This window comes from Grus americana, chromosome 12, assembly GCF_028858705.1.
Source record: "Grus americana isolate bGruAme1 chromosome 12, bGruAme1.mat, whole genome shotgun sequence".
Lineage (NCBI taxonomy): Eukaryota > Metazoa > Chordata > Aves > Gruiformes > Gruidae > Grus > Grus americana.
The window spans coordinates 2,079,993-2,092,365 of NC_072863.1; the positions used below are offsets into that span (position 1 = coordinate 2,079,993).

General features: G+C 43.1%; 1 protein-coding gene across 2 annotated transcripts; it reads right to left on the bottom strand.

The window, feature by feature from the left end:
• Positions 1–386: 386 nt before the first annotated feature.
• On the bottom strand, positions 387–12,042 carry CHMP1B (charged multivesicular body protein 1B). Of its 2 annotated transcripts, XR_008578946.1 has the most exons (9): positions 11,884–12,042; positions 9,118–9,215; positions 8,234–8,380; positions 7,492–7,560; positions 7,001–7,108; positions 5,962–6,005; positions 5,039–5,111; positions 2,893–4,024; positions 387–752 (listed from the first exon to the last, which is right to left on the bottom strand). XR_008578946.1 is itself a non-coding variant. In XM_054839315.1 (8 exons), exons 1-8 carry the CDS (start codon positions 11,897–11,899, stop codon positions 3,980–3,982), a joined length of 600 nt encoding a protein of 199 aa, XP_054695290.1. In that variant the 5' UTR covers positions 11,900–12,037; the 3' UTR covers positions 387–3,979. The 2 variants fall into 2 exon arrangements, 1 of the variants encoding a protein (XP_054695290.1); XM_054839315.1 differs by having other exon boundaries at positions 387–4,024; positions 11,884–12,037.
• Positions 12,043–12,373: the final 331 nt, after the last annotated feature.

The following is a 12,373-nucleotide window of genomic DNA, read 5'->3' on the forward strand; positions in this document are numbered from 1 at the left end:
TTTGGCTCTGGGGAGGACAAACTCCAACCCTGACCATCTCCTGCCAGCTTTCCACATGACCCCTTCTGACACGCAGCGAGGACAGAAAACCGCCTCAGATGTGTAAGCATGAGGGACACACTCCACACCAGGCTAAACATTTAAAAAAAATATTAATTTGATTATACTTTATTTTGCTATACTTAATTACTCCCTAAACCATTGTCCCAAATCTTTCTCAATACTACCCGCTTCACTGTCTTCTTATTTTGCCTCCATAAAGATTTAATTTTCTGATTATCTTCTCCCAGGAAAACACTGACGACATCCCGACATCCGCTTGCTTCTCCATGTGCCGAGCCCCACCAGCAAAGAGCCACCTGCCCCAGGAACACACTGAAACAAGCTGTCTGTACAATTTTATTTACCACTTGCAGTTACATTTACAAACTGTCCCATACAAGTAAAGCAGTTTTCCAAATGAACTCTACCAGAGCTACAAAAAATTCTCTTCTCTATACACGTCACCAGCTTCAGAATTTATTTCTGTACACAGTCGCTGATTATATTTAACAAAATTTCACTGGTTTTTTTTGGCTCTGAGGATCTCCACAAAGGCAACTTGATCATTTTATCTCATTGCAATCGAGAAAGTTAAAGTTCTTGTTCTTCTTTTCCCTTCCTCTCCTTTCATCTGAAGCTCTTCATGGCTTTCAGTTTCGGAGTTCAGCTGAATGAAGACTGATGCTACTACACACTAGCAGTTTTAGTAACTAAAGGAAAAAAAAAAACCAAATCATGGAGCAAAACCATCTCGCAACATTTCAAGCAATGTCTCACTGCAGATCTGCCTGCTCATAAGCATAAATATTGAAATATTATCTGGTAAGAAGGTTACCTAAAAGCCCATACGATTATTTAACATGAAATGAACTTCTACAGAGATATACAGTCAGCTTACAAAAAACATCAGCAATGTAGGAGTGAGGAGCCAGAGCTGCTCAAAAGGAGCAAATGTTTGGAGGAGAGCCTGAACGGAGGAAGGATACGACACTCAAATATTGCTCTAAGAGTAACTTGCAGTTTGAAGCATTTCCAAAAGACTTGGGAAAAATATATACATTAAAAATGTAACTGTTAAAGTGTTCTGAACGCCAGCTCTCACACACGAGTGCTTCGAAAGAGAGAAGACATCACTTTCCCCAGGAGAGGGCAGGAGATCTATAGACAGAAGCAACCAGCACAAAACCCCTTCAAATCCGCCGCAGTTCTCCGAGTGAAGCCAACGGAGCAAAACTTCATTGTTTCAAACACGTTTCTTCCCCAAGCCAGCTAAGCCTGCCTACCTCTTTGCATCACAGTCCCGCAGAGCTAACCGTAATTACGTCAGTCAAGCCTTTATGTCTCCTTGTTAATTCTTTTAAAAAAAAAAAAAGAATACCAAAACCTATTCCGGTACCGGAATTAGCAAGCCTGGGCTAAGATCAAAACTATGACCAGGCGGTGTACAGCCAGCAAGATAACGAAGCTTATTTAACATTTACGTTGCAGCAATCTGATCAGCCTCATCTCCCTTTATTTTTAAATTCCTCCAAAGCCCCAAGGCTCATGGCAAGGCAACACGCTCAGAAAATCAAACACACGGGATCTCAGAATTGCCATCTACCCCACAAATACTTTAGGAACGGCCAGGAAGAGCCTAAAAGCAGCAGGATCTTTAACGTTACAATAACCCAGCAAGCTAGCTGAACTCATCTAATAGCGGACACCCAACTCCTCGGTAGTACCTGCTACAGCTCCGTCAACAAGCAACCCCAAAGTAAAACTCAGACGTGGATTTATTACACAACAGTAACCTTCCAACCCTATCATGAGATATGAAGTAACTGAATATCAAAAAAATCAAGTTCAGCAAGGCAAAGGCACACACACGCCGTTACCACCGTTGCGGGTAACCTGGTTGCATAGATTTACCATGATGTTTTTGTGATGTTGTCCAGAAGGAGCTAGGGAGAAAGAACTAGTAGTGTATAGTCCCTTTCCTAAGATGTTTTATTAATACTTTGAAAGGATTGTACCAAGACTATAGATGTGAGCACATGGTTTTTAAACACCTTCCAATTTCTCCCATTTACAGGAGGAACATTCAAGATGTTTATAAGAAAGCTGCATTGAAAATAAGTGTAAACAAGTGAAACGACACATTTTAAACAAATTGCTTTTGTTTAGGCTGCCAGTGAGATACACAATTCCACAACATTTTTGGTTGTTTTGTCTATCTTCTTTTCCTATCTTATTTTTACAGTAGCATTGAGTACTTCAGTATATAACACCCTGCTAAACCTTCAAAGTGATTTGAATAACACGTTCAAAATACAGTTTGAAACTGCCCTGAAATGTTTCCTCCTTTTTGCACGTTTTCATTTAGAAAAAATCCTGCTTGACTAAAAGAAAAACTAAGCAGTTGTTTTACTCAATTATTTCCCCAACACTGAAAAACCCACACGATCCTGAACACCAGTGAATTAAGAACTAATTCTAAGCCTAGTGCTTCACACCTCCCCTCATCCCTACAAAGATTAAACAAAAAAACTGAGCCCAAAAAGTCAGAATTTTAACACCACTATCACAAACACATCTCAGCCGCAAACATCTACAACCATTTCTTTACTTCACAACTGCAGCAAGAGTTTGAAGCTACTGAAAGCAGCCAGCAGATTCTCTTACTGTGCAGAAATATAAAGGGATCACTAAAACAAACTAGTTTCTCTGTAAGACCGCAGTATTACAAATCACGTCATTTCATCTGCAGAGAGCCACGTTACACCTTACAAAATAAAGTGGCTGTTCTTAATCCAGCACAAGTGATGTACACGTCTAGCAGCCTGCCCGTTCTACTCGTCTACTACTCACCTGCGGTGAGGGGCAGAGGAGGAAAAGCTGATCTAAGGGGGTGTCCTGGTTCGAGGTTGGGAGCCTGATGCATGAAGGAGGCTCCGAACCTGGGGAAGAGCGCCGCTGTGGTTTCCGTATGTGGAAGAACACTGAAGCGTGGAGTATGATCACAAGACTTGCCCTTACGTATAAAAAAGCGGCTAGATTAAAAGCAAAGATGGGGCCAGAAGGAAGGGAGAAAAGCAGGCTTCAGTTACTTCATAAAAAGCCTCTCAATCTGAACCTAAAAAAAAAAAAAAATCAGTTCCCTATTCACAGGAACTGGCTGTTACGTCGGAAGGAGCAGAGGTGAGTGGAAAAACTGGGTGCAGCCCAGGACACTGAGAAGAAAGCAACACAGAGAAGCTAGAGCACTCGACATCAAACAGGAGTAAGCTGCAACATTCAACAGAACTGACAAAGAGTTGAAAAATATATTTTATTCCTCCTGTACTAAAGTGATGACACCGTACAAGTTCCCAATTATACGAAAACAGCTTTTGGTAACTCGTTTTTGAGCTAAACTACTAATTTCAGCATGATTAGCCTAGCTTTAAGAGACTAAAAAACTCAGACTGAAGTCCACTTATTTATTTTAACAAGTGTATTTTCCATGTAGTCCACGCTGTCCACCTCTGCGTGTTCCAGGAGTTTGGCTGTGTAAAAGTTATCTACAACAATCATCTGAACTGAATACATCAGTTCTCCAACCACAAACAGTTCTCATAATTTAAAAAAATCACTTCATAATTTAAAATATATATCAATGACGCTCTGCTTTTCTTTCAGCTAGAATGTACCAACATTACTAGCTGACTTAGAATATCAACTCGATTCGTGAAAAAAGCTTGCAAAAAATATATCAACTTCAAAATGTACAGAAAAGGACATTAGAGAGCTGGTATTTTTGGGTTACTTAATGTATTTTAGAAAGAGTAGCAAGCTAGGAGTGAAGTACCCTACATTACAAATATTGAAACACCTAAGCCATACTGTATACACCGTTTTAGTGTAGTGAAGGGTTAGTTACAGAAAGCATGTACAAAGAACTGCAGCTTTGTTTAACTTAAACTTGATCACGTAGGCGGGCCAGTCTCTGTGACAGCTCATCCTGCAGAGTTGTAAAACACAAAGAAACCAGCTATCAGTAATGCGAAAACTAATTTTGAAGAAGTTGTGCAATGGTCAAGCAATCTCGTGTCCAGATGATAGGAAATTATCTTGTAAGTCATATTGAGATTTGATTACGACCTCGAGAATGGTGTACCTGGTGAGACCAGAGGTCCATCCAGCTACCTGACCTCCAGCAGTGGATACCTAGGAAGGAGTTTCAGGACACAGCAAGCAGAGATAGGTTGTTTTTTTGTTTGGTTTGTTGGGGTTTTTTAATGCATCATCTCTGCAAGTGTAAATCAGCTTTTACACAACTGCATCCTTGTTTGGATGCAGCCTTGACTGACCATGGCTGGTATCCAACTGCACTGCTACAGCAAGACAGCAGTATGTCTCATTGTTTTAAGGGGCCTGGTATAAGGTCAAACTGAATTTTCAAATAATGTGGATTACTCGGGGCTTCCCAAACGTCCGTCAGTTAAGATGAGGCTCCCTAAAGCCTTCTCCACACATAACTGTTCTTCTATTCCCTCAGATGTATTCCCCTACAGTGGAAAAAGCAACCGACCAAAAGATCTGTGCAACTTTGGCATCAGGATCTGCTTAAGCATGAGAAATTCTAAGTTATCCATGTAGTCTAGAGCAAACGTGGAATCCTTTGCACTAGTCCCGTAAGACCTTTCACACATTAAAGGGGAAAAACCCCCAAAGGCCTCGTGCATGCTGCAGGAGATGGCTGGATTCATTAAATTTCGAGTAGGTAGGAAAATGAACTGTTTGGAACTCTGAAATAAACATGCAAAAATACACCTGCAACATCTAAACTTTCTGGATTTACTGGATGTATTGTTAAAATTATTTTGATTGCAAGACTGTTTTAACTACACACTACTTCTTTTGGACAGCTAAAATCTAATTACAATTTAGCAAGCCTGTTTTGATGGAATGACACATTAATTCTCACACCACATTTCTCTAGAAAACATCTATTTCAGTTGAATCCAATGTTTACCTGTTCTGCTGAAGCAACGCTTGTACCAACAGAACCTGTCTGTCCTTGAGGTAGTTCCATGTTCAGATCAAGACTAATAGCAGAAAACAAAACAAAACAAACCTGAGTCAGGCACACATAGCTAAAGGAAGAAGCACAATAATTGACAAGCAGAGCAATACTGAGATAGCACGAGGCCACCAGCATCCCATGAACGCTGTACTCCAGTTAATTAGACAACTTCGTCAGTAAACTTGACTCATTACCAAGAAGACAAGTCATATATTATAACTAGCAATAGCTAAATAAATTCTGCTTAATCAGGACTGAGCAAGATTTCTGTTGAACAGAAGTATATCAGACATGGCGTGCGTATGAATGGCAAAAAGTTCACTAAAAAAAGTTTTCTGTAAAATTTGTCAAGAGTATTTGTCCTCAAGCAAACAGAATGACACTTCCAACTTATGGGTCACCAAGGCAGCAAGCAAAATTCTCTGCAATATTTCAATGCAACCCAAAGGCTTAAATATGTCACGATGACCTGTTTCACAATGTCTAGCTTGTGAGAGCAGAACTACAGGAAATTTTAACGTGTTAAGAAGGGGAAAAAAGAGTAAAAATGTGGAGAAACATGGCAAGGATTACTAATGCTAAAGCAAATCCAAGTAAATAATAAAAGGCTATCCTGACATGACAAGTGACACACGATTTTAGGCTTCAGCACAACCATCCTTGCATCCTGACGTTCACGGTAGCTCTGAGTGAAAACAGAATGAAATACTGGCAACTTAACGATGCCCTGAGGTGAAAGGAAAATAGTGATTCTGTTCTGCTTCTAAGAGACAGGCACATTTAAAACACAGATATCTGACCTTCAATTTAACCAGGAAGGGTTGCTGGAACCAAGATTTATTCAAGAAATAGTCACTCAAAATTTTACCTACCCTGCTTCATCTGCCATTTCCTGTAGAAGCATATCCACTTGGTTCTAGAGTAAAGAAACCAACATTGATTATTCCACACTGTAGTTTATGACAACCTCTTCTGTTAAATCTTGAGAGAAAGAAATTACGTCAATAAAACTGATTTAATGGTAAATGCCTTTTACAGAACATTTTTGTACTTAACCACCAGAGGGCCCTGTATGAACTCAAAAATAATGAGCAGACGTGCTCAGCCTGTTAAAATCCCACTAATTAGACTCTAGCTTCTGAAATAACTCTTCTAAAGAATTAAACTTACCTGTAAAAAAACCCCAAACACATACTTGAATATTTCAAGTGCTAATTATTAGCTACTAAAACACAGCTTTGCACAACATGGAAAAGAGCCCACCTCCAATAGATTTGGGGTTAGTACTTTGTAAATAAAGTAAACCTATCTCCAGTAAATTTCTCTTTCTAACAAACTTTGTGTTGGAATAGCATGTTTAGCTCCTTGTGGAACAGCACAAGAGGACAGGTGCTAGGAATTCTGAACTATGTCAAGCATTGTTTAAGGATTTATTTTAGTAAACACATGTCCATAAATTGAAAGTAGGTAATTAACAACCTTTCCATTGCATATACTACTACTAATTTGGTGGTGACTAATGTCATTTTGTTAATATCAGCGACTTAGAACTATTGATTTTCTCACAGCATATTCCGCTTTGATAATTAAAGCTGCAGTGGCTTCTGGTTAAGACATTAAGAACTTATCAAAATGCCACGTATGCAGTAGGAGGGTTAAAATTTTCACGATCTAATATAAAATAAAGCCTGCTATAAGAGTGAAATAGACTAAAATACATATATGTGATCCTCTGTACTCGCGACTATAATTTGAAATAGTCTCGTCATCACAAAGAAGCACAATGCAAAAGCGAAAAGGCTCCAGTTGCTGCTATGGCTCAAAGGAGGCAGAAAGAAGACAGACATATCCATACAGTTTAGACGCATAATTTTAAATCACCTTTAAAAAAAAAAAATAGAGTATTCTTACTTGTGGCGTTGTTAGCGTAGTAGTGTTGCTCATAGTGTCCTCCATCTGTTGTGTCTGAACATCTAGTGTTTCAAACTGATGCTCAAATTTATCCATCAGTGCAGATATCTATTAAAAATATGAATCAAATCAATGATCTGCAGATAACGGAAGAGAAATGTGTCTCCATCGGGAAAACCAGAATCACACTACAATGAAGGCTGCAAGTAGCTTTTGGAGATCAGACGCTTGCCCCCCTGCCCTCCCAGAGTCAACTCTGAAGTGGATCAGACACTGCAGTTCAAGCAGGTTGGTCAGGGCCCTCTCCACTCCAGTTCTGAAGCGTCTGCATTTACAGGGGCTTCACAACCACAGTGGGCAGCCTGTTCCAGGATCTACCAGCCTCACTGCAAAACTTTTCATCTTGATTGGAATTTCCCTTTTCGAAACTTGTGTCCACTGCCCTTTCTGGTTTTGATGTGTTCTTCCAAGAAAATTAAGTATCCATTTACCTTTTCCAAGTTCATGCTCTTCAGTGTGGCATCCATAGACTTAACTACCCCTGCCATTGACTTCGTTACCTGAAATGAGGTAAAGGAAATTATTTCAAAGAAAGGAAAATGAACAGTTTCTTACCAAGCTCTCTTATCTCTACCCACAGAGCTTCTACACTATCAAATAGTAGGACATACACTTTTTAAGGCTCCTACCACTTCAAATTCTATAAATTAATTCAACCACTTGAAATACGCATTCTGAGCTGAAACTCACTAAAAACTGAGATGTATATGACATTAACTTTTGTGGGTCTCTAGACCCGTCAAAAGTTAAAGGAATGTATTTGGTATACAGATCACACAGCAGAATAAACTCTCTGGCTGAAGAGCAGTACAGCAGCGTACCTTAAAAAAAATCACCTGAGCCAAAAAAGATTTCTGGAATCACAAGTCCTATGTCACAACTTTATGTATTTAGAAGGGGAGCAGTATCTTTGCAAAATAATCTTAAGCATAACCAGTAAAACACACTGTATCCTTAGGAGCATGAGTAATAACAGCTAACAGAAGTTACTAGCTACAAAACAGAGTGGATAGCAATCTGTTTCTAAACAGCAGCTGCCAGGGGGATTCCAGTACCAGATTTACTACTGGCTACCACTGAAACCAAAACTGAAACTTTTCAGCTCATTATTAAGTCACTTTGAAGAAAATCAGAGGTCTCATCCTTGCAACAGATTTGTGAAAAGACACTTACCTTGCCCATTGTCACTGCAGTCTGAACTCTTGCTGCTACAGCATCTACCCTGGCACTCATGCGCAAGAAATTGATGGCTTGGTTCTTCTGGCGGATTGCGTTTTCTGCATGTATTCGTGCGACTTCCATGTTACCCTTCTGAATTGCCTGTTGAAAAAAAAAAGAAAAAAAATTTAAAAAAGCATTTTAACCTTCCCTGTTCTTGTAACCATGATTTCTGAATAGCCTCTTTAATTTTTGAAATAAGCATCAATTCATCACAGTATTTTTTCTATTAAAAGCGAAAATAAAACCCTCCCTCCTCCCCTGATAGATCTCAAACTTTATCAAGATGTGAACCTCTAACTTCCTTCCAAGGAAGGTATCTAGCGTGAACTTCAAGTAGAAGGTTTCACAGAGCTACAGAAACATAATTTTCTTATCCCTAAAAACATTTTCAGTATCACGACCCAAACACAGATACAGTTGGTATGGTTGTATCTCACAGACAAAAATACAGTAAAATAAATTTAGCCTCTCTCTTTACTACTTCAAGGACTCAAAAACTATTTTGAAGTTCCTTTTCATAAGCCCTGTTAATATAAGATGCTAAACATTAAGATTAATTATTTTAAACTTTAAGAACAACAGTCTCTAACAAAATACATACAAGACAATCTTCTCAGGAAGCAAGTGCCACAAGCTGTACAAGAGGATACACAAGAACATATCCTCACATTTATCAATAATTATTGGAAGATCTATAGTCATATATTTTAAGTCACAAGCATCTATCACAATATTATTAGCATGCATACCAGAAAAATGGTAGAAACACCAGACATTTTCCTGCTATAATATGTAAACACCAGATCTAAAGAGCTTGTTTCAGACTCACTGCTTACCTTCTTAATTTTAGCTTTCTCAGCCTTTTCTTCTTTGTCACATTTTTTTGAGTTCCTGTTGAGTTCCTTTGCAGCAAACTTCAAATTAAACAGGTGTTCTACAGCACGAGTTAAGGGTTCAAGAACAAGATCAATCCTTTCATTGTAGTCTTTTGCTCTCCTGTTTGAGGTGCTACCAAACCTAGTGTATACTGTTTCCCCATTAGTGATATTAAAACTTGGAAAATGTTATTTAAATAAGCCCTTGAAATTCCCACAATAAGAAGACCTACCAAGCTGCTTTACAATTATAATGCCACTTATCTGAGTTATAAATATATAAGGCCATAAAAAATAAGTTCAGATCCCAAACTGGCTCTATTTAACATCAAACCTACTTCAGACTGATAAATACACAAACCAAACCTCCCCCAAGAAGAGGTGAAAGTCTGACTCTGACAGCTACTTTCACTCACACACCCAGAGTCCTGTGAGTCAGTGAAATGGAAATGCGGTTACTGGCCTGCCTGGAACCTCCCCCATCCAAAAAGAAAAAAAAAAGCCACTGAGGAACAACAGACAAATTAACAGTATAATAGCAAACTGGCTTGCCTGCCCATGCCCAGGTACAAACCAGGAGGTAGGGCTGGCCTTTCAAGCCACAGCATGATCTCGGGTTTAAATTGCTCATGCAGCTCCTATACAGAGCAGCCTCCCAGCCCTGGGTTGTGTGAGCGATTCTGGGGTCCCGGGCAGCTCTGTCATCTGACTTTTGGGGAAAGAATATTTAAGTGAGCAAGAGACACTTTTCTTTTTAAAAAGTTCGAGTCCTGCTTCAGCTGAAAGCTCTAAGAAGACAGTACAACAAGGCTTCATAGTTTGCATTAAGCTGTTACTGACAGAGAATTAAGTATGTGCTGTAAAAATAACAATTAAAAACTATACTGTTAAAATACCATTAATGAAAGCTTCCAAATAGTATCAGTCTTTTGCAAACAAAATGGAAGTACAAGACTTTATAGGCTTTTTTTTATGCCACCTTTTGATATCCCAAGAGGAAGATGCAGCAAGTACTAAGATGCTTAACAGTTAAGTGGAAGCACATAAAGCTAAACATTATGAGGTACTTGAGGCTTCTTTAATATTTCAAGTATATAAATTATTCCAGAACTGGGTGGTTTTTTTTCTTTAAAGTCCAGCCATGCATCTTAGAGCTCTGACAGCAACCAGAAGACATCAGAAGTCTGTTGATGGATTTATTATCCTAGCTTATAGACATCACACACAGGCTGCAAAAAGGCAATAGCTACGCCTGTACATCTAGGGCATCTATTTAGGTAGCTACCCGTAACACTAAAAAATTGCTGCTTGTATTTATACTTCTCTGCCTTAATACCCAAGTCACCATCCCCTTCAGCAGCACTAAGTGCACTGCACCGAGCCATAGATGAGATAATTTACCAAATGGGAAAATACCCTTAGGTTGATCATTCAAGTATACTTCAGGTCAGAGACCAGACTAATCACGTAAAACGTGACATCACCTATTTACATCAATTACACTGAAACAGCATTTCAGAGCAACTTATTTCAAAATAACTTCCTCAGTTACTCACTTGAGGCATTTACCTTTGACATTAAAACAGCTCACCCCTCCACCTCCACAGCTCTTCCATCCCATGACGAGCACATACCCGCTCCTCCCTTGAACTGTCTTTCTCGGTGTGCCATAACCCAAGTGAAACCGCACTTCCACCATTAACCGTGACTCAGAGTCACCTGCTCCGGCTCTCCCTCAGTCCTACCACAAGAACCGGCAATGCCCGGCGCTGCCAGCACATTTCAACCGCACCGAGACCTCTGTAATCTTTAAGGCTTGTTTTGCCCCCGTGCTTGAAGATAATTTTATACAGCACAAAAGTTTCAATTTGCCCGCAGGGGGTTTTCCCACGTGTAACTTCTCAACAGCAGTAAACACGGCCGGGTTTGCTCAGCTGACAGCGGTCGCTGTTTGGGAGGACAGCTGACGAGTCTGCCTTGCTGACATCACTCCAGTCTATACGCAGCACTGGATGTACGGCACGTCACACGTCCCTGGTGCACAATTTGCACTACTCTACACCGCAAATTGCTTTTTCTGCCCCAGGGACGGGGCTGCCCCTCCGTGCGCTGCAGCCCTGGGAGAGCTGATGCCGCCTTCTCCCTCCTCGCCCCCCAGCTAAGGTTAGCCGATCTTGCCTCGGCAAGAGAAACCCAACTTCCCGTTCCCTTCTCCACCGGCGCAGGGAGGGCAGTCCCCGAATTCGGAAAGCGCAGCTCCAGCCGGGGTCACCCCACCGCTCAAACCCTCCTCCTGCCACCGGCCCCCGAGGCCAGGGCCCCGTCCCCGCCGGCCGCCCCGCTCCCCCAGCGATGAGGGAAGGGACTCGCTTCCTCCCTCGCACCGCACCCTGTCGCCTTTGGGGGCTCCTGCCTGGGCGGCGAGGCCTCGCAGGCCGCCCCCACCCGCCCCACGGCTGGCACCGGCCCCCGAAGCGCCGGCTCCCAGCTCGGCCCGGCCCGCACCGCGCCAGGGCCTCACCCCAGCCCGGCCCAGGCCGTGGCCCACAGCCCGTGAGGGCCGCCAGCCCCGGCGCTTCCGCAAGGAAGCGCCGCCGCCTCCCCGCCACCAGCCCCGGTGCGCCAACAGTGACCGGGAGCGGCCGCAGCCGCGGTGCCGACGACCGAGGGGACTCCGCGCCGCCCCACAGCGGGGGCGCACGGACGAGACCCGCGCCCCGAGGATACTCTCCATGTTGGACATGGCGGCGGGCGGCTCCGCGGCGCTCCGGCCGGCCCGGCGGAGGGGAGCGGAGCGGAGCGGAGGGGGCACAGCGCTCGGCCCCTCACTCGGTGCTGTCGCGCTTCCGGCTTCCGGCTACCGTGCCCCGCTACGCGCAGCCGCGCCGGGGCGGGGGCACGCGGCACCGCCCGCCGGTCACGGGGCAGGGGCGGGAGCGTCGGGCCGCCGGTGTCCTCGGCCGCCTCAGGTCCCTCAGCTCCCCTTCCCCGCCCTCAGCCGGCGGTCTGTCAGCTCTGCCGCCGCGGGCAGCACCGGGGAAGGGCCGGGCCGTGCGGGCTCTGGCCTGGCCGGGCGGGCGGCTTGCGGAGTGGGGAGGCCCGGGCTGGGCCGCCTGAGGTGGGCTGGGGGGCTTCTCTGGGCAGCAGGCCCGGCACCGCCCGGGGCCTCCGCGGCGGGTCTGCCTGCGGTGGAAGGCAGAAAGGCAGTGGGGTTGGA

Excerpts from the sequence above, each read along its gene's own strand:
- CHMP1B (XM_054839315.1), bottom strand. Across the intron at positions 8,381-9,117 it reads AGAAAGCTAAAATTAAGAAG|GCAATTCAGAAGGGTAACAT; the intron begins GTAAGCAGTGAG and ends TTTTTTCAACAG. Across the intron at positions 5,112-5,961 it reads GAAATGGCAGATGAAGCAGG|TCTTGATCTGAACATGGAAC; the intron begins GTAGGTAAAATT and ends TTCTGCTATTAG.